This window comes from Sebastes fasciatus, chromosome 4 (assembly GCF_043250625.1).
Source record: "Sebastes fasciatus isolate fSebFas1 chromosome 4, fSebFas1.pri, whole genome shotgun sequence".
Taxonomy (NCBI): domain Eukaryota; kingdom Metazoa; phylum Chordata; class Actinopteri; order Perciformes; family Sebastidae; genus Sebastes; species Sebastes fasciatus.
This window is the reverse complement of record NC_133798.1, coordinates 25,950,747-25,973,550: the sequence shown is the minus strand read 5'-3', so window position 1 is coordinate 25,973,550 and position 22,804 is coordinate 25,950,747. Positions and strand designations below refer to the sequence as shown.

The 22,804-nt window shown below is 42.7% G+C and overlaps 1 protein-coding gene across 3 annotated transcripts in view; it reads right to left on the bottom strand.

Moving 5' to 3' along the window:
- sema3ab (sema domain, immunoglobulin domain (Ig), short basic domain, secreted, (semaphorin) 3Ab) overlaps positions 1 to 22,804 on the bottom strand; it is a 76,619-nt gene that overhangs the window by 29,095 nt on the left and 24,720 nt on the right. For 2 of the 3 annotated variants that reach the window (XM_074633185.1, XM_074633183.1), the window contains exon 2: positions 2,131 to 2,489. In XM_074633185.1, coding sequence (XP_074489286.1) covers positions 2,131 to 2,248 — 118 coding nt within the window. In that variant the 5' untranslated portion in view covers positions 2,249 to 2,489. Of the gene's footprint in view, positions 1 to 2,130; positions 2,945 to 22,804 lie in introns of those variants that run through there. The other variant, XM_074633182.1, reaches the window with a different exon arrangement.

The following is a 22,804-nucleotide window of genomic DNA, read 5'->3' as shown; positions in this document are numbered from 1 at the left end:
CTCCCCAGAGGATCCACTTACCCTAGGGGTGTGAATTAATCTCATATCAATTTATGTCACAGTATATGTGGAATTACTCAATTTATGGTGCCGCGGTGCACTGTATATCCACGGCCTCCCGCTACCTCATCATCACCCAGTCACTTGGTTGTTGATACAGTTGGACCTTAGCTCGTGTTTAGGTAGCCATGGGGTACCGTTGTGATCTTTCCCCCTACTCCACTGCCCTTCTGCCCCTCAACCCTCGCTTTCAAAGATCTGTTGGAGTCTCCTGGGGTTCAGCGGGGAGTGTGTGTGTGGTGTGGGGTGGTTGGTGAAGGAAGTTGTATGCTTCAGAGAGCCTTTCACTGAGGGGCTCATACTGTGGGGGAGCAGGCTGCTGCTTCAAGCTTTGGAGATAAAAACTTTCCTGCTGTGTTCATATGAGTCTTAAATAGAGTTGGAAACACGTGCAAGTGTGTGGATGCTCGCACATAGATTTTCCCAGTATATCCCAGTGACCTGTAGGGGTCAGAGTGCCTTCACCTCACAGCCCAGTGTGTCACTGATCAGACGCTCCTCCGCTCAGGACTGGACAACTTCTCCGGCTGTCTATACAGGTATACTGCAATCTAATTCACCACGGTGAATCATCTGATTTCCACGAGTAAATCTGAGTCTGCTTCACCTATCACAGGGGTAATAAATAATTTATATGATGATATAAATGATTCATAATGCAATAATCCCATGTCACTTGCCTAATGGGACCTACAATGGATGATGTTTGATGAAATTCTACAGTATTATATGAATAATATTTCCATCACGTTCTCTGCATGAAAATTATACCTGTTCGCTCTCCTTTCAGGCTGGAGCTCCTCAGCCACATATGGTGCCAAATATTGCTCCCACAGGCCAAAATGCGAATGAGGTCTAATGGAAATATTGAATGTGGAGACGGCAGCCAAATAACCAAGCTGTCCAGGCTGCTACCTGAAGGCCTGACTTCTAACAGAGATATCACTGCATGGGCGTGTTTCACCAAACTGACAGCATGTTGTTTTAAATGACGGATACGCTCACAGGTATCATTAGCTAACTACAGATGGCCGTGTGTGTGTGTGTGTGTGTGTGTGCGAGCATGCTCGTGTGTATAATTATGGATCTCCCAGTGCTGAGCGAGAAATATTTCTCTTTGGGAAAAGCCATCTGCTGAAACAGACCTGCACCATTCATCCTGAGCATAATTACCATGCAGGAAAGAACGGAGCGAAAAAAAAATGACATCCAGGAAAAAAAAGAAAGGGAGAGAGAGGGATAAATGATGCTCAAACTGCCAGGGAGTCCATGTCTGGCACCACTTTTCATTGCAAAACCGACAACAGCAGTTGATCAAAACAGGGAGAGTGCATCAGAGAAAGACGTGTGTAATAAACAATCAGTTGTACCATAGAGATACAATAGGACCACTTACTAAATACCACCAAACTGCTCTCTTCTTGGCATAATGTATAGTGAATTATTAACCATTAATTCCTATTTATTATTCCCAGCTGATATATTTACTTAACCAATTTAGTACTATTTTAATAACACTGTCTTGAGGTTTCCGTGAGAACAACACATTTTAACCAAATGAACTGAATGTAAGGGAACACTAATACTATACTTGGAAGAGTTATCTGCATAACTGAATGAACATTAAATGGCAACTTGCTTTGGAGAAATCCAGATGATCTAATGCCATATAAAAACAGCTTTCATGCCTGACTAAAATCATTTAAAAAACAAACAAAACAGATATGCGTTATTCCGTCACACAACCAGAGCGTACATCTGATAAGCCGTTACGCTTGACAAGCCCTGTAAAGAACCTTCTTGTTTCAACTCAGTTAACTTGGCTGGCATTTTGATAGATATTAATAAAAGAGAGAACGTGTCTCTCTGCCTCACGGAGACATCTGGGATCTCAGTTACTACAACTTCTATAGACAAGCTTTTCTTGTCACTTCACATGTGGTTTGCGGATCTAAATCTGCATGATCGAGAGGTAAAGCGTTACGACCCGACACAGGCTCTAATTCAGACGAAATAGTGAAGAGCTGAAACATTTATGACAGAATGGACAAATAAATGCAAGGAGCTCACCTTTATAGGAGAGCTTTAGCCGGGGGACGTTGTTCTTGGTCTGTTGGGCTCCGCTGCCCTCCGTCCTGAGCAGAACCACCCCACACAGCAGCGTAATGCTGCCCCAGAGAGAGCCCATGGTCCTGGGGCAATAGAGGCCAGAGAGGTCCTTTAAACACACACCTCCAGTCCAGTGCGGTCCGTCTCAGATCTGGTGTAGCAGAAGAAAATGTTGTTGTCCAGCGATTATGAATAAATGCTGGTGGGTCAGTCCAGACTGGTTCTCAGCAGGTCTCGTCCCTCTTGCCAAATCAAAAAACCCTTTCCTGTTCCAGGGGTCAAAAGCCAAAATTAGAGTCCAACTCCAGGGGAGGCAGAACCTGCAAAGCAGAGTTGGGGGTTACGGGTCAATGTCACTGCAAGTGAGCCTCCAACACCAGCAAGTCCAAGGTAAACTCAACCAAACTAAGCACAAAGAAGAGATCTTCACCATACTAAATGCGAGGAAGAGTCAGAGGGTCTGGGTACGACCGCCATAGTTGTTCTGTCCTGGTACCTAACCAGCATGCAGCTCTGTCTAAACTGACATCCACGCTGTCGCTGAGTCTCTACCTTCAGCTAAAGAGAGAAAAACAGGTCCAGTTTGTTTCAGCTGTTAATCCAGTCTGCTTGGTAAGCACAATCTGCACTGACTCTCTCTCTCTCTCTCTCTCTCTCTCTCTCTCTCTCTCTATCCCGCTTTCACTCTGTTTTCCTATCAACCTCTCTCTCTACTTAACAGTGCTCTGGACTAGTTCAGCCCCACTCAGCACAGCTCTGCCCTGTCCCCACAGCACAAGGCACACAGTGCAACTGAGAACAGCTGAGGCAGACGGCATAGTCAGAGAGAGAGAGAGAGAGAGGGAGAGAGAGAGAGAGAGAGAGAGAGAGAGAGAGAGAGGGAGAGAGAGAGAGAGAGAGAGAGAGAGAGAGAGAGAGCAGTGTAGGTGGGAGAGAGGGTGAAAGAAAGCATGAGAGAAAAGAAAACAGTGAAAGCAAAAGTAGTAGGAGAGGAAAGGTTAGGGCATGGCAGGAGGTTAGAACGAGTAGGAAAACAGGAAAAACTCAGTGGAACATGAACGCAGAACATTCTGAGGAAAATCATTCTCAGTAAAAAATTTGATTTAGTAATTCAGTATAAATGAGACTCTAAAATATAGTACATATGTATACTAGATTTGAGGGCTGCAACTAACGATTATTATTGATTAATCGATTAGTTTTTTGGTCTATGAAATGTCAGAAAATGGTGAAAAATGTCCAATAGTGTTTCCAAAAGCTCAAGATGACGTCCTCAAATGTCTTGTTTCATCCACAACTCAAAGATATTCAGTTTACTGTCATAGAGGAGTAAAGAAACCAGAAAATATTCATATTTAAGAAGCTACAATCAGAGAATTTTGTCCATTTCTTTCCTTGAAAAATTACTCAAACCGATTAATCGATTATCAAACTAGCTGGCGAATAATTTAATATTTGACAGCTAGATTCGATTTTTACCAACAATTAACAAAACCAGAGAAACACAGCGTCTGAATCTGCATCAAATCAATCCATTATATTGTTAACCACATATGACATCTTTTTGTGTTCAAATTTACCTTAGCTTTTTACCCATTTTTCTTTCTCTCTATCCTTCATTGTGCGTTCACATGAATCACCTCTGTTGTTTCTTTCTTGCACTCTTCCTATATCCGTTTGTTCTTCTGGAGACTTGCATAATACTGAAATGTATCCATTGCATGAGGATTTATTTCCCAGAAGACTAGCTGTATAAATATAAATTAAACTATGCATAATTTATAACCTCACTTGTGCTCAAATGCATTATGCTATAAATCAATTCAGAGGAGTCAATGTGTTATGTGGTTAAAAGCCCACTACTTTTAGTCTCCTGTTATTTACTGAATATCAGTGACTCCATTACAAATTATTTTCTCTGCTGGGTGAAGAAGCCAGACAGTGACACTGTGAAGAGACTGGATGCTATTTAACTGGCTCCCTTCGCAATGTAAAACATCAGCAATCTACACTTGACCTGAGTCTGATGGATTAGTGGTGAATGACAGTGCTGTACTGTAGCTCATGGTTTACATGGAACTATATGGACAAACAGACAAATACATCTTGTCAGGTCCATCTATCTACTGATGGCGCCACTTAAGTTTCAACAATCACATGGGTAAACACACAAGTTCCTAGAAATACTTTCAAGCTTAATTTAATTTTCAAGCTTAACAGTCTGTCTCAAAGGTCAAAGTGTAACAAATCTCATTCCAAAGAAAAACAAAAAAAAGTCCACGTACTGAGCAGAGAACATCACCCCCAGGATGAGATGCAGTACGGCAAGTTTATTGAATTTGGGCACTGACTTGAACAAGTTTAAAAACTCTTACACCATGCCGCAAATCTCTATTAACAATAAATCTCTCTACTGACATATAAGCTGGTCTTCGTGTCCAACAAATATAATCCACATTTTACATAAATACAGAGTTCCAAAAAGCATTACAAAACCAGATTAACAATCTTAAATAGTCACTTAAGTACTGTATAAAGGCAGATTGATTGGGCATTTATTGGCTACTCCATCATAGTCTGAAGGGGAGTTCCCTGTCTTTTCTCCTAAACCATCCCAAATGAGATGTCAATCTCCCTCTGAACAGCAGACCCTCAGTGAGCTGATTCCTTCTCGTGGTGAATGATAATGACTTTAGTGGCAATGGTGTGGTTAAGACCTCTAACAGGCTGTATCCATCTGGATAAAGAGCCATCAGACAGTGGGAGGAGAGCTGAACTAATCCTGTAGTGAGTGGATGGGCCTCACCGTTATGCTAATGTGAGCTGGCGCTCGGAGGTTCCAGGGAGTGGAGGAACAAGTGTCACGCCACAGTCTCTGCTTCCCAAACAGACTGGATTAGGGGCTGAAACAGACCAATCCTTTTCTCTGCTGTGTGGGATTGGCAGTGTTGACGTACCAGTTCATTATTCCAAGGATCATGTAACACAATCTGCCATAACTAAGGCCAGACGGAGCGATTGTTGGAAGGGAATTAGGAGTGAATGGCCCACTTGAGAATGTTACTCCACACTTCTGCTGGCCATACTGCCTGTTGAAAACGGCAAAGTGTTTTCATGGATTCGATGTTCAAGAGGATAACAGTAACTATAGCGCCTTGTACTACATGTCACATCAATAAGTAGTTGAAGTACTGTCACTTATAATTCAGTTTGATTCTTATCAAAAATGCATAAGCAGACTTGAAAATTGGCAGTTAAATCCTCCTGGCCCCCTCCTCAAAGAGAAAAAAGACGGTGGTGAGAATGTCCCAGTTCCTGACATAGGGGAGGTATTCATCTCAAGTGTTCCCACTTCTCCACTGAACCCCACTGAACCCTCTCAATTCACATCTTATTCTAACTCATCCAGTCTATGCACTCTCCCCAACTTTTCTCTACTCTAGCCTTTATTAGGATATGTAGGTTGATTTCATATGTGTATATGTGTATGTATATATATATATACACACACACACACACACACACACACACACACACTCATGTATACATATACATATTTATTAGGGCTGTTAAAGTCAATGCAATAATAACGTGTTAATGCAAATTTGTTTTAACGCCACTAATTTCTTTAACGCATTAACGAAACTTGGGATTTTTAGGTTGTAGCAGACTCAGTTTTAAAACTAGAGTGAAGATACTGGTATCATATGAAACTAAAAAACCTAAGGAATCCAACCATGTCACACTAGCTTCTCGTGAAGGAGTCTAAATAACGCTCCAAACTTACATTAAAATTTGGTTCCCTTGACCTCTGACCTCAAGATATGTTAATGAAAATGGGTTCTATGGGTGACCATGAGTTTCCCCTTTACAGACATGCCCACTTTATGATAATCACTTGCAGTTTGGGGCAAGTCATAGTCAAGTCAGCACACTGACACACTGACAGCTGTTGTTGCCTGTTGGGCTGCAGTTTGCCATGTAATGATTTTTGCATATTTTTTATGCTAAATGCAGTACCTGTGAGGGTTTCTGGACAATATTTGTCATTGCTTTGAGTTGTTAATTGATTTCTAATAATACATATATACATACATTTGCATAAAGCAAGCATATTTGCCCACTCCCATGTTGATAAGAGTACTTGACAAATCTCCCATTTAGGTACATTTTGAACGGATAAAAAATGTTTGATTCATTTGCAATTAATCATGATTAAATATTTGAATCTATTGACAGCCCCAATATTTATATATATATATATATATACTGTATACACACACACACACATGCTCGAAATAAAATCTAATCTAATTAACCCTCAACATTTTAGTTATCACTTAATGACTGGGAAACAAGTTTTCGGTGTTTTACTTCGCGGACTCAAAGTTTTCTTCAACTTTACAGTCTTGCTTAATTGTTGAATAGTATTTTCCTTTGCCTCTTACCTCTCAGCCTAACTATATGGTTAAAAAACATACTGAATAACGTTGGTCCAATAAAAAAGAGGGACACATCCTTGACTATGTGTGGGTTTTTACAGAGCCCAAAGGGTGTTGTGTGTTTCAAGGAGAATGCTCCTCTCTGAAGCACCACTTCAGCCTCATGGTCTAAACTCTTGTATTCAGTAAGACAGAGGGCCCAGAGTACTCGGACCATCTCGCAGTTCATCAGCTCCTATGTGCAAAAGCAGCAAGGGAGGGGGGGCTTCTTTAACTCGTGGAGAGGCATGGTGTGTTTGGACGTGGGGCTGATCAGGCCTGTGGAGTAGGAATGGCAATGGATCTGTCGATACCCATTGAAAGCTGGAGCCCCCCATCAGAGTTCACTCAGCCCTCCTTAAACAATACTCTCCCCACCTCACCACGCCTCCTGCCCACACAAGTACACCCCCACCCCTCAGATCTCTCCACACACAAGCTGCTTTCCTCTTCTGCCTCCCCCCACTCCACACCAGCACATACATTAACCCCCATCTGCCGCCATGTCTCTCCATCCCTCTACACCTTTACCCCAAAACTCTCTCCATCACTTTCTCCATTCCTCTCTCCGCATTCCTCCTTTTTTCCCCATTTCATCCTCTTTGACCTCCACCTACTCCCCACAAGCCTGGGAACATAATCCCCTAAATGAGAGGATTTGGCTCAGCAAAATTAACCACGAAGCCCAAAGACAAGCAAATGAACCGCATTTGCCGCCCACCTACCCTTTACAATACCGACCATGCATAGTTCCCCCCTGCATCCACCCACCCAGCTGTAGTTAAGATCAGCTTCACAACAGGCAGCAGTGAGTGACTGGAACAGGCGGCATGTGAGAACAAAAAAGAGAAATGGCATGAATAAAGAGTAATATTACAGGTTCAAGTATGGAAAACAGCAGACACTGGGCGTTTTCTCTTGACGCGAACAGATCCACCGTGGCTCGGCCATTCCATATAGCCTGTTAAGACTGGTTTTAGAGAAAGATTCGTCAAGGCATTCATATTTCATCTGCCCTCAGGTCCTCCGAGTGGAATAAATTACCATAAGACAATTTAAATACCATCGTATGACATTTTATTCTCATGCCCCAGACGAGATGAGACATATACGAAGCAGTGACGCACTTTGCCCCACTGCCATGGATATTGGGTTGCAGCTTATGACAGGACTGATGTATCAGTATTGTGGTATTTATTGGCATAAAACACACACAAACATGCAGTGACTGAAGCCAGCTGTGTGAGCCGGCAGGTATTGGTATGAAGGGAAAAATCCCCACCAGCTTACCCCAGACAATATACAAGAAAAACACATCATGTCCGACCACTACTGAACACTCCCAGTACTATTTAGAACACTAGTCGGGACAGAGTAAAATCATATTTGAGCGTATCTGTCATCGCTGTCATCAAACAAAGTGTAGAAAAACTCTTTTCCACTCCGACTCTTCCATGTAAGCAGACTCATGGGAGTATATGGCATAAATAGAGTGTGTTGTGCACTATTCATGACTGAATAAACCACATGCTGTTGGTGATTTACTCTTTCTTAATGAAAAATGGATGAAAAATACAGCAAAAACCTCAGAGTTATGAATAAATTACTGGGAACAGAGCATCGCCTTCAACACCGAAGCAACCACACCCTCATTGTGGCAACCAGAGGGTCCACTATGGCAACACTGAGCCTTTTTGCCAGTTCATATGAACATACATTCTGTCAGCCCATCGCAATTTGAAGCATACAGCACTCTCAAATTTCACTACAAGAATGCAATTTCATTCGCGCCATCGCTCCTCTAGAGGAAAATACCAGTTTGCCACAGATGGGCATCGACACTAAGATCGGAAGACACAGCGTCTGTTTGGATGTGCTTCACTCTTTCACCAGCCACATGAATTTATCATCATCCATCAATATTTCAACCTTCAGGCTACCTGCTTCTCACCTCCACAGGGAACAACAAAAACACACAGAGATTACACGAACAAGGACGGGGGCTGTGACAGCACCTTTCTCGGTCATATACGCCTAGATATAAAGTCACACAGAATGGAAAATAACCAGCAGAAATGTCTTCAAGTCATTATGGTATATTATAACACATCTTTTCACCATGTGGAAACACTTTTGATGTCTTTCTGAAAAGCATAGAAGTAACGCTGTGTTAATAGAAAGAAATGTAATGTGATTACTTTTTGTTTGCCCTCCTTCTTGGAGGTTAGAGGGCAGGGTCAGCTGCAGTACACTGCCCCCAGAGCTGGAGTTCGTTCAACATTTCATCAATGGGGATTCACTGCAGGATGTCCTCTCTTAGTACTTTAAAAGGGAGAGTTTGATTTTTTTGAAGAGGGGTTGTAAGAGGTACTTATCCATTTAACAGAAACAGTCATTTTACCTTGCAGAACATGGAAGTTGCTGCCTCAATCGCTTAGTTTGTTTTCAACACAACAAATACTGGGGTGGTTGTAGCTCAGTTGGTAATGTACACTTAAACTGACATTATTTTTTTTAGGTGGGCCTTTTTTTAGGTGGCTAAAAAATGTTGTACTCCTGCTCCAGTCTATGGACGTTGGATAAGTACCTCATACAACCCAACTTCAAAAAATCTGAACTATCCCTTTAAGTTCCAACCTTTCTCAGATATATTAATGATATTTGGAGATATGCAGAGGTGATTTACACCGGAACCTTTCCACTTCTGGTTCCAGGTTCCTTGGGGAAGTTATGCAGCACCACTTGGCAGACACATTTAATTTCCATGACAGTCTTTTCCATGCTAAGGCATCTGGAGGTGTTCCCTTTACAGCAATCTACTATCGTGGTGAATCAGCTCCTGTTCTAAACTGTGTGTGTCCTCACTGAGCTTTTATGGTTGGGAGATACAAACCAGACGTACAGCGCAGCTTAAACCATGCACCATTTCTGCCTTAGCTATCTATTAACTCATCAACTGGAGAATAATATGAGTGCTATTAAATTTTTTTAGAAAGAAACCATCACATTTGCTCTATAACTTTTCCAAATATCCTTTCATAAACTGAGTTTGGGAAACAGTAAACTGTTCTTTTTACTGAAAGGCTTGTTGATGATTATCTAAACTGATCGTGACAGCGCACAAAAATGCTTCCTTTCTACGAAAAATGCTGCCACAGTTTAGACATATGCATGACTTTTCTAAAAATATTCAGAAATCTGATGTTATCACACCAAAGCAAGCATTGTATTTTACTACAAATAGGAGGTTTACAACAAATGAGTATCTGATGGTGAGGCCTGCACAACCAAACCTGAAAAAACAGTGTGCACTTTCTGGAAACTCTTTTCAAAGGTGATTTTACTCTATCATTAAATCCAACATCTGTCACATAAATTGTATATTTTACAAGGTTTTATAAAACTGCTGCAGTTTCGCAGATTTACTGTACAAAAGCAATAAAGAACTTGAGAGTAAAACACCTACGTTTGCAAAGCTCATGTGTCAGAGGAGCAGAGGAGTCTCGCTTTCCAGGGAGGAGAACAGAGTGTATAACGGGAGAGAAAGACCAGTTTGTTTCTGTGAACGTTGTGTGTCCGTGTTTGTGTCTGTGGTGGAAACAGACAAGCTGAAACTCATCACGGATGCTGTTTATTGACTCGGCTCAGCGGAGTGACAGCGGTCTAGACATCACACACTTCACTTCCTTCATGCTATAACAAACCGAATTGACATGACCATACACTTCACCTTCTCTCTGTCACACTTCTGGTGGTTACCACAGTAAGCCCTGTATAGCTCGAGGCGTGAGTAGGAAAAGGCTGGGAAAGAGAGAGAGAGAGAGAACCATAAAGCTCTGAGCCATAGCCCAGCATGTAATGGTATACCTTCTGGAAGCAGACATAACAATAACTTCTTCTAGGCAAACATGGGACCGACTCAAACCTCTTTTTTCCCCCTCATTGCGGGCAGTGCCAATAGCAAAGTAGTTCACGAGACACACAGGAGCTACTGTTTCTGCGTTTTCAGAAACCTGCTGATACACTATTTTTAAGACAGAGGCATCTTTCCCTGCTTACCCATCTCTGCCAACTCATACAGTCTAGAAGTAATAATCAACATTCAATATATTCTAATGGTTTTACTCCATGAGGAAGAAAATTGTGACTGCTGAAAGGGAGCCACTTTGACACTCTGACTGTTTACACAAGAGCCAACATGACACACAAACTGAGTGACTACTGTCATGGTATGCTGGGGCTTACTGGGGGTCAAAGGTTAGACTTCATTAAAAACCAATACTGGAGACTTGGGATTACATCCCTGCTGAGTCTTTGATCAGAAAAGAAGGAGGTCAGCTGAGACCCTGTGTCACTCCAGGTCAAGCCTGTAACTCTAGTAATATCTCTCATCAGTTAAAATCATCCTGCTAGATTTGTCAAAAAAGCTCCCACAGTTGCTCCCAAAAATGATCCATGTGACCATTATAAATATGATTTAAGCATTTCTGATATGCCACCTCTATGGTTAAGGTTTGGTTAAGTTTAGGCAATTGTAAACTGCTTGGTCATGGTAAACTGAAACCAGCGTTGACTGTTAGTAGGAGACGGGCTGTGAACCGTGGTCTCCGTGTCAAAGGACATATACAGTACGTACTGTATATCTAATTATAAAGCAAGGGATCTCTCTCAGTCTGTCTGTCTTTCTATATGCTGCTATACTGCACTAGTTTGTCTAAATGAATCCCAGAAAAGAAGGAAAAGAACATTAGAGCATTGATTATTGCTCTTCCCAAAGACTTTACATGTCCTTGTAATTCTCCTTTGTGCATTTTAATCAAATCGCCTTTCTCGCCGCAGCTGACCCCTGAATGTGCACATCAGCAGTGTCAGTTGAGCCCATAAACGTTGTGTGTTCTGACATTAAACGATGGATTAACTGACCTTGTCAATAGCAGGGGAGTCTGGGGGGGAAGGCAGGGGCTTGATCGATCGATCTGGGGCGTCCGTCTCTTTTAATGGGGCTTCTGGTGTTAAGCTGAGGTCAAACAGAAGGGAGCCATGAGCCTCCATCCTTCCACCCAGATTTATACCTTCAATCAGAACCTTGACTCTGACATAAACCCAATAATCCCCATTCAGCCTTGGACTCCTGACTGAATACAATCTACCTGCTCTAAATCACTGAGGGCCACAAAAGATGACAGAAGAGAGAGGCGTAAAGGGGGGGACAAAACATGCACAGCAACAAAACTGAAGAAGAAGAAGAAGCAAAGGTGGGAAAAAGGAGAATGAAAGCTGATGCAAAACAATTCAGTTATGTTGATAGGAAAGGACCAGAGGACAGGATCATTCATTACTTGATGTGTAATAATCTACAGGTGAACATCAATCAACACTGTGTTCTCACGGTCAGTGTGCTAAAGCATCTTAGAGAGGGGTCATTACTGGCCTGCTGCATGGCTTGAAGGCTCCATCTGTGCTCTTAACATGACGTGAAGTGAGAAGCATCTTCCTAAGGTCATTATGAGACCAAAGACAGAGCTTATGTTTCAGCCCACATTGCCCCGTATAAAACCAACGGAAAACATCCTCTGGCTGACGTCTTCTCCCTTTTCCTGTTCACACCTCTCTGCATCTGTCTCGTCTGTGTCTGTCTATACTCATCCAGACAATTTCCAGCGTTCTGTAGCTCCAGCTAGAAGCTCACTTCGCTGCGGCCCCAGGGAGGTTGATAAAACAGCACCAATTCCACACTAATTAGTGAAGAGGAAATTGCACCTCATTTCGGCTTATTGCTGGACGCGTAGCAGAAATGTGACACAACATGTCGTTCATCCTGCCCAGGCGGCCCAGGTGTTGACTCTAAATTCACCATGGTACATTCCCATCTGCATTTTTTAAAGAAAAATAGATATTTTACAGTAGAAAGAATCTTTTGCAGTGCACACATTACACGAGAATCAAGCTGATTTTGGGCTCGATTCCCCCCCCTCCGGAAAATGGTCAGCAAAGCCTCGATCTTTCCAGATATTCCTGTGGTGTGAGGTATGTTAAGAGTGTTTTTTACATCCTCGATCGCCTCGGTAGTCCATCCTGGCCGCACCGATTTCAAATTGCAAATATTAGACATGTTCAATATTTACTAGGGATGCACCGATCTGACTTTTTCAGTCCAGATACCGATAGCAATACCTGGACTTTGGGTATCGTCCGATACCGAGTACTGATCCGATACCAGTGTTTGACTAATAAGCTGTATCCCTCACTGTGTGGAAGCATAAAGAAGTAGTAAGATGGACCACAGAAATGGAGGACCAACTTGTTGATTTGTGGCAACAACGCAAGTGTTTAACATCACAGCACCGGTGTGTCTCAATGACTTCAGCCATTATTTTTCTTTTTTCGTCGTGAATTTTCAGTACAAAGTAGTGCAAAAACTAACATTGCTAATTCTTCCTGCATGTTGTCTGCCATGTTTGTCCATGTTTGATCGCAAGGAATTTTGCAAGATTTCCGTTTTTTTTTTCAGTCTTACTGTTCTCTCCACACACTATAGGGACCAAACTGTTAAATTTAACAAAACATGTCGTTATGTGCGGGGTCTCTCACATTTTCAAAATCTTTTAAGATTTGAAAAATCTTTTAGTTTGGGCCAGCATTAAGATTAACAACTCCAGCCTTCATTCCACCTCTGTCCTCCTATACTTTCCCTGTTTTCCCTCACAGGTATGTCTTTAGACGCACGTGCTTTAACTTCTGCTGCAGTCTGCCAGGTGCAGCTATAAATTTAACAAGATTTTTAACAACCGGCTCATAAATAATCTTGTGGCAAGTAGCAATTAAAGATTACGGTTACTGGTAAATTGACTTGCATTTATATAGCGCTTTTCTAGTCTTTTGACCATTCAAATCAATTTACACTACATGTCAACATTCACCCATTCATGGCAGTATCTTGCCCAAGGACACTTCGACACGCGGGCTGGAGGAGGCGGGGATCGAACCACCCATCTTCCAATCAGTGGACAACCCGCTCTATCTCCTGAGCCACAGCTGCCCATTATGTCTTGGTCTATTCGTATAATGCCTCACCACAATCGGAGCCCTGCAACAAACCTAAAATTTCATTGATGTAAACACTTACAAACATGTTTTTAATGGATCAAATTTCATGTCAAAGAAAAAGCATTTTTTTAAAAACGAGTGCCCTGCAGACAAAAACAAGGCTTCATGAAAGGACAGTGTGTTTAGTTTCACTTCTAAGTAGAAAGCCTGCATTCCTGTAAGTTAATACAGGGCTCTCACTGACTACCATGAGTTTCTGCACCAAATTAGGTATATAGGGAGAACCCCTGCAACCTGCAGAAAGAGAAAGGGGTATTATTGTATGACCCCCTTAACTAAAGTATCAATAACTGCCGGGCTTGTCATGGTCGAGTGAGAAAGGCTGTTACCTGGAGGGAAGAGAGAACCAATACATCTCCATCTCTCGATCTCTGATTACAGCACTGATAGCAGGCACTCTACGCCGAAGTAACGCCAATATTGGGCAAGCAAACCTGGGGAAGAGCAAAGAGGAGTGCAGGAATCATTAGAGAGGAGGAGAAGAGAAGCTTACAGCATCCTCTTTTGAGAAAATATGTGGGGGAAAATGGTCCAGCTGTCCAATTAAGCAGAAGCTCCAACCCAGAAACTCATGCCCAGGAAGGAACCCTTGGCCCTGCTTTCAGTACCCAGTGTATCACGCCACATTAGTCAGGCACCAGGCTCTGCCAAAGCATCAAACGCAACGCAACGCAGCCACCGCTCTCCGAGTCTGAAATCTCATTTATCCACCCTTCCTCTCCCTAATCCCTTCATCTCATCCTCATCCAAGCCTCATGTTCTTGTGCTCGGGTGCCTCATCACGGCGCCCATAGATGCATAGTCTTAAGTGACCCGTGGGTGAACGAAGATGAAGGCAACCACTGTTACAGCGAGCGGACGCATTCTGGTAATGCTGCTGATTGCATACGAACACAAACAAAGGGACTCAGAAAACCATCCCGACATGCACAGTCATTGTATTTCTGCTTGGCCTCTATGTTTGATGTCTCTGCCCCACTGCCCGCCATCAAACAGGGTTACAGTGCCCAACCTGCCATCTCCAATCATGCCACAGTGCTCTGCATCTTTCATGTGTCCGTCCAAATTGGGAAACATTGTATAGAAGCATCATTTTGTTTTCATCGTTATGGTGGATCCATTGAATACGACCACTCCGAGGGTTGTAAACATAGGTTTAAATGACTGCTAATGAGGGCTTAGTTTTCTAATCTAGTTCTGTGCAGCATTCACTGTTACTGTGGCTGTAGAGCAGTGGTCTCAAACTCAATTTACCTGGGGGCCGCTGGAGGCAGAGTCTGGGTGAGGCTGGGCCGCATCAGGTATTCCACAAAAAAAGCTTTGTTAAAAAAAAAAACAATCTTCTCAAACGTCATTATTAACAGTTCTTTAACTTGAATGGGTTCTTCTGAACATGAACTGTCCTGAACATTAATGGAACATTGAAGAACATGAACGGTTCTTCTGAACATGGCCTCTATTGCGTCTCCCACTTTTCCTGAAATTGTCTGTGCTCGTCACCAACCTTTCTCTTCACTGCAGGCTTTGAAAAAGACATGATTGGGGCTGTGTGACAAGATATATATTCATTCCACTTGGTGTCACTCCGCAATAAAGTTGTGCCTGCTGTGTTTGTGTTGCTCTGCAATTACACCACCAAACCGCTAGTTGGCGGCGGCGTCTCTATGAGTTTCCTTCTTCTTCTTGTACTACAAACAGAAACTGAGGGAGTTGGAGCTAATAACTGTTGAACCACAGAACTTTTACTGATATTACTGCAACGCCGAAAAGAGAAAATATATCTGAGTGGATTTGTGTGAACAAACATTGAAAAGATGGAGGCAGAGAGAAGTAGAACTTGGTCCTGGCCGCTCAGCATCGCTGACAGACTGGACCAATCACAGCTGTTGCGGTCTGCGTCGCCGCGACGTGTAGTTACATTTCTGGAGAGGTGCACGTCAGGCTACGGCGTCGATTCAACGCAGAAGTATAAATCAAGCTTTAATCAAGCTTATGCGATGTTACACGGGCGCCGCCATAGTTGTTGTGAAATGTTTCTCTGCTTGCATCAAGCCCGGCCGATTGCCCGCCTCCGGGAGCCATATACCCCACTGTGATTGGTAGGTTCGTTCAGCTCGGGCTCGCGCAACAAAGGGACCTTCAACGGCAAACTGCCATTCACATAAAACTCGCGGGCCGAGGGCGCCTGGTTAGCTCAGTTGGTAGAGCGGGCGCCCATGTAACAAGACTTGGTCCTGACCGCGGCGGCCTGGGTTCGAATCCGGCCTGTGGCCCTTTCCGCATCCACTCTCTCTCTCCCCCCTTTCCAAGACTCTATCCACTGTCCTGTCAATAAAAATGAAAAAATGCCCCCAAAAAAAACTTTATAAAAAACTTTATAAAAAAAAAAAAAATTTGCGGGCCGCACTAACATTAAACTTTCATATCAAGGTGGGGGCCACAAAATATCGTCTTGCGGGCCGCAATTGGCCCGCGGGCCGCGAGTTTGAGACGCCTGCTGTAGAGCCATCTGTATGTGCATAACCACTCCGTTAAATATAAAACACAGCAGTCTCTCCGCTGTTAATGATATGCCTTCTTTTGGAGATGCATCATAAACCAGCCCAGTGCCAAACCTGCTTCCACTCCTGGATATATTGCCTTGTTTGTTTAAAACAATCAAATTGAGTGGAAAAAAAGGACACTGAACTTCACCACTCTGAATATGCAACAACGCATAATTGAGAACACAATGTTAGCTACATTGTTAAATTGAGTAATTAACTAAAGCCGCAGCAGTTCGTTACCATGCTCGGCTCTCTCTCTCTCTCCGGTATGTGGTCTGCTATGCTGCTGCATAATATATTGTGTTGTGTCGGAGGTAGCAGTAAATGAGAGGAGAACTCCAACTCAATATTATCTCGAAAGTACAGCTCAAGGGATGCATACAACCATATTACACCACAGAACAATAATAATGTTATGAGCAAACACGAACGCTCAAGCTTATTTATGATTTCTATCTATGGATTGTAATATTTCTTCACGCCACGGCCTTCACATGAGGTTTCTATTCTTGTTCCTTTTTTCTTTGCTAACACTGACTGACTTTAATTTGTCTGGAAGCTGAAGTTTTCACAGAGCTTTTGGAGACACTTGTGACCTTTTTTTGACTGCTGTCACTCACACCTGCACAGACAAGCTTATCATAACCCGGCCCCGCCCTTTAGCCCTGCACTCCGTGGGGAGGAAGGTCAGCAGTATGAGGGGGAGGAGCGGGAATTAATGGCACACTTAGAGAGTCTTCTCAAAACAAAGAGAAAGTCACCCCAGGACATTAGGGTCATTATAACACTCTGCTCTAGAAAGTCTGTCACCTCCTCTTCCTAAACAAGACAGAAGGAAATGAAACACCCCCTCGGGCTCTGTTGTCTACAATGTTTACACTGTCACACAGGTATGTACTAGGATTACTCTAGGATTTCACCATGTCATATTACCAGGTGAATGCACCCAACTGGTCCCACTGCTGCTTTTTCAGGTACTGTGAGAAAAGAAGAAATGCTAGTAATGTACACCTGCACACGTGTTTACCTGGGAGGGAACCGGAGGGTTGGTGCTACGTTTCCACGAAGATGCCGTTGGTCGAGACGGCGTTATCAGCTGTAACCGCCATATGAGATACACGAATATTCACTAAAAGCAAGTGTGGCCGGCCCGGCTATGTCAACAAGGCAAGGAGAAGCTTGGATTACAACACACACACACACACACAGGGAGAGCGACTTCATTCTCTGCTCAGGTAGCAAATAGCGGTTTTGCTGCTATATAATGCTCTGGATATCGAATAGAGCACCTTTAAACCTTCATTTTATGTAGGCCAGTAACCCTGGTGAGATTGGTCGCTTCACACTGACAACAGTTAGCAGACTAATGTATCGATCACCTCATCACTGGAGCTGGTTCAGGTACATCCTCCTTGAGTGGGAGCTCTAAGATACTTGGATCTCTGTGTTGTGACTGTTCTGGCAACAGCTGTTTCAGACATCCACCTCACATCTTTAGCTACGTTATGCAGCTAAAGCAACAAGCTGCACTCCGCCTTTTCTGCAGGCCTGTAAGACATTGTTAGAGAATAAAAAATAAGGATGATAATCTGTAAAAGTACTGAGGTAAGCTAAAGAAAACTAACTTCCCTCGAAGTCCCCCGCTAATGTCAATCTCTGAGATAAACCAGTTGGATGACACTTTAATGTCTAATTTCCAGGCGCCGTTCTGCAGTAAAAGCAGATAAGAGCGATAACAGAGAAGCAGTAGATAATGAGTGCAACAGACATGTCGATTCATCATGTCTTAATTAGTCTTACCTTCATTAACTTTATCTTAATAACGCTCCGCTAAAATTAATGACTCATTTAGCTAATTAGGATATCTGTGTGTGTATAATTCTGTGCCTCGGAGCGACTTTAGCAAACGCCAAATAATCGCTTAAATTAATTTAATAAGGCTTTTGTCCTTCAATGACACAGGCTGACTTTAATTGAGAACAGCAGTCTAACCACAGAGGGGTTTCACTCACCCGGTTTCCCTGGAATGTGTGTTTGCTGAGTGAGTGTGTGCGTGAGCCTGCGCAGGCATGTCTGCATGTGTCAGTGAATGTGTGCACCGACGGGTGGGATGGGGGTGTGATAGGTAATATGGAGGAACATGCCCAGATCCCCTGTTCCTCCACGCTACCTGCACCTACAGAAAAGGGTAAATCTGATACTTTGTCACAGTTTGCAAACAGAAGCGTCCGGTGGGGCGGAGGGGTTCACCTCATGGGTCAGCTAGCATGAACTAGCAGAGCACCCATCTGTGTCAGCACCGGTAGAGCTTCAGGTGGGTGGGTGGGATGAAAAGAGGCGAGCGCTGGAACAAGGGATGGAGAGAGGATGCGGGAAATTAAAAAAAAAAAGAGAATCCAGATCAAAACATGGAGCAAATAACCCTAGAAAGGAGGGACGAGGTGGATAGATGGGGAAGTGAAGGAGTAATAGATGGAGGTTCAAGAAAAAAATACACAAAAGGAGTTCTGAGCAAACTCTTTCTGCAAATTGCACAAGCATGTGCACTAAATCAAACGTCTGTTATTTTCAAGATGAAAGGCTGCTGTAAAAGAGAGCTACTATGTTGCTCACAGTTTGAGGCAGATGCATTAGTCGGAGAATGACTTGAAGGAAATCTGAGCCGGTGTGAAGGGGGTAGTTTTTCTAAGATAACCTTGGAGATAGTAACTGACAGCGGGTCAGAGATTTAGACACAGTTAAGATATATTATCACTTTGATCACTAAAAGGAGGATTGTGTTTCAACAATAACTAACAAATCAGTACAATATTACAGGAAAAACACATGTGTTGTATTACGATTGCGAAAATAGTGTGTCGGGCAGATTCATACCAAAAGCATTGATACTGATACTGCATTGTTTTGCAAAGAATCCAAGACCAAATAATCAGATCCATATGACTTTTTAAATATGCTGACTCCCTCCTATTTGTTAAAATACAGATTATTTTCTTTTTTCTGTTTAATTGCTACCATACGACTATATTATCCTCAACTACTGTCAAGAAACTAGCCATCACAGTGCAACATCTTTTATCAGTTTCCTTCTCAATGAATCAGCCTGGTCGTAGTCTCAGCCTTCAGTCAATCCCAACAATAGCACATTGAAAGCACAATTTGATTTGTTTTGCTCGCTTTTCATGGAAAATATCACCGACTTTCAAGGAGGCTGTCAACTATAGCAGTAATTTGTTCATACAGCCCACTGAGTTCACCAGAAGAGATGAAGAGAGAACTTATAATAAAATTGCTATGTGATTCACCTATTAGCTTCCATCAAGAATATGTCATTCATTTTATTATTCAATATGTCTTTAAATGTGTGTTGTCATATTTCTTTTTATCTATTAAGGGGGCACTTCTGTTAAATATTAGCAGTTTAAAGGTTATAACCACATGCCACTATGGCCGTGTATTGGCAAGAATCTGGCAAGCATCATGATGCAGTGGTAACGGTTCATTATATTGCGATACTGTAAGCAAGGCGATACATTGAGATTTTTTCAAATCTAATTTTAGGAAAACTTTCATAGTATAAAGATACACCACCATATGTATAAAATCTGAGTACACAAATGGATAGACATTGGATCAACAAGGGTCTTTCCAGTCATACACAATGTATGCAATTCTAAGACTGTTTAGGGACCTCAGTATGCAGAAATATTCAAATGCATCATTTAGTTTTACCCATAGAACCCATTTTCATTCACATATCTTAAGGTCAGAGGTCAGGGGACGACTTTGAAAATGGCCATGCCAGTTTTTCCTCTCCAAAATTGAGTGTAACTTTGGAGCGTTATTTAGCTTCCTTTGCGACATGCAAGTATGACAGAGTTGGTACCAATGGATTCCTAAGGTTTTCTAGCTTAATATGATGCCAGTAGCTTCCCTGCTATAACCTAGGAAAGAGAAAATAGCGGCCAGGTCCGCCGGCAGGCCGTCAGATTTTTAAGAGGTTAATTAAAAATTGATACAGCATTTTGGAGAATTGATACCGTATTGCAAAACGTAATAACGCCCCTACTCTACATGCCACAATCCTCTAATGGTATAAATTAATTACAATTGGCTGATAACTTCCTCCGGAAATTAAAAATTCATGCCGAATATATATAAGATATAATAGGTATAGTATAATGAAAACCCAAAGCTTTCTTTGGGAATTCCTCGGTCTATCACTTTTAGAAACTACCCAGCAGACTGTTGACAGATGACTGATTCTGTCTGGATCCTTAACAAAGAGTCTGTGGTGAGAGAAATATTTAACTGCCAGCAAACATTCAAAAGGAATGCCTGTTTCATAATGAAACCATAACAGCCACTCGGGATGCCAGTGGCAGAATGTGGTGGGAGTAAACTAGTAGCACATTTCTTTTGAGCCATCTTAAAGGCTCAATTAGCCCTCTGCTCGCTGACCCCAACACTGTGTGTGAAGACGGTGTAATGAGAGGAAATAGCATAAGTGACTCCATGCTTTCTGCTACCCTACGTGATGGCAGTAGACGGTGGGGGAGGCTACATTTCCAGTTGTTTAAAACAGAGGTGTTTCACTGGTGCAGCATCAGTTTATTGATATTCTGAAATTGAGTTATTCAGACGGTGCTCTTTAAACTTCTTATAGTAAATTCACAGTGTGATGAGAGCAATTTCAAAGAACAACATAACTTCCCTGACTGAACTAATTTCTCTCAGTTCCTTCCAAGCTTGTAAAAGCAGAATCTGGTTTGTCTTGCTACAGTCGTGTTTTTGCACATTTCATTTTCAAACATTCAGCTCATTTTTCTTATAAACATTCACATTTTACAGGATCTGGTTGAGCAGTAGCAGAAGACCCCTCTTAACCTCGCCTCCATGTGGTAACGGTCAGCTACACTTAATGAGAGGTATTCTGTTGCATTGTGCCCGGCAGCAGAAACAAAAACCATGTGCGTGGTTCTGGCTTTGCAACAGCTGACCATGTGAGGGGGGAAATTTAGACTAATTGTCAGGAGACAATGCATTTTCAGTTCAAGCTGGCCCAAATATAATGCCTCAACGGAGAGATTCAGCACTTTGTGTATCCCAGAAAACAGGCTGCAACTTTGCCGGAGCTGGGACACTGATAATGACATTTGCTCTGGTTGTTAAATTCTGCATCATGGATGCGGCTTTGATTTAATAACACAACCGTAAATGTGAAAATCTGTCACTCCCTCTTTGTTTTTTGTTCTTTCATTCTTGCTGTTAGTTTGTAACTATGTGTAAAGGTAGGGAGTGGTCTTGTTGAGGAGAGTAGTCTGTTCTCCCTCTCTCTCTCCTGAGACAGGGCAGCTGTGCACTATCTATCTCTCTCTACTGGTGTGTGCATGTGTGTGTGTGTGTGTGTGTGTGTGTGTGTGTGTGTGTGTGTGTGTGTGTGTGTGTGTAATAGTATTTGGAGCAGCCTGAGCCACTGTCAGCACCTTTAACTAGTCCCCACTGTGCAGCATGGCAGTAAATAAGCTTTCATGCCTTTCAGCCTCTCACTTAAGAGAACACATCCCTGTGCATAGCTTTTAATTAGCTACTCAAAAGATCAGTGTAAACACGTGCAGATGTGAGGAATAACATCCCATCAGAGTACTGCACAATTTACACAGGTTATTTGCAGCCCTCTGTGGTATGTTCAATTTGGCTGACCAACTTTTGACAACATACTTCACCCCAAGGGCTGATTTTAATAATTTCTGTCATTACAGACCATGCACTGTGTGTCTCAGTGATGCAGATATTTAGGGAGTTTGGGTAATCGTCCCCTGGTTGCTGATGGTTGATTGAAGATAAACTGCACTGAGTCATGTTAGGGGTCATTTAATGCATCATCAGGTTACAGAGGCAGGATATCTGATCAATCTGGGGCCGATCCCAGCCGACATTGGGCGAAGGCGAGGTACACCCTGGACAGGTCGCCAGACTATCACAGGGCTGACACATAAAGACAGACAACCATTCAAGCTCACATTCCCAGAGAAAACCCAGGTTAACACGAGGAGAACATGCAAACTCAACACAGAATAGCCCCAAGCCAGGTTTGAACCTGCAACCCTCTTGCTGTGAGGCGACAATGCTAACCACTGCTCCCGAGAATGGTACGGACGGACGTGCATACGGACAGATGGACGGTTGTGTCTAGAAGGTAACCCGCAAATCTAATCTGAGATCTACAAAAACTTGCAAAAACTCTAGCAAGACTCGCTGACCGAGGACCTATCCTAACCCTAACTATTTGAGATCAATGCCTAACCGTAACCATCTCACGAGAGTTTCCCAACTCAAGGGTTACCTTCTTAACACGACCCCCGAAAACACAATTCCTCTGACCACGGCTGTCACCAACGCAGTTGCAGAAAAACTAAAGTTTGCAGTAATATGATGATCAGTCATCACCTGTACCTTCTGTAGTTAATCATGTAATACCTGACGGAATTATGATTTCTT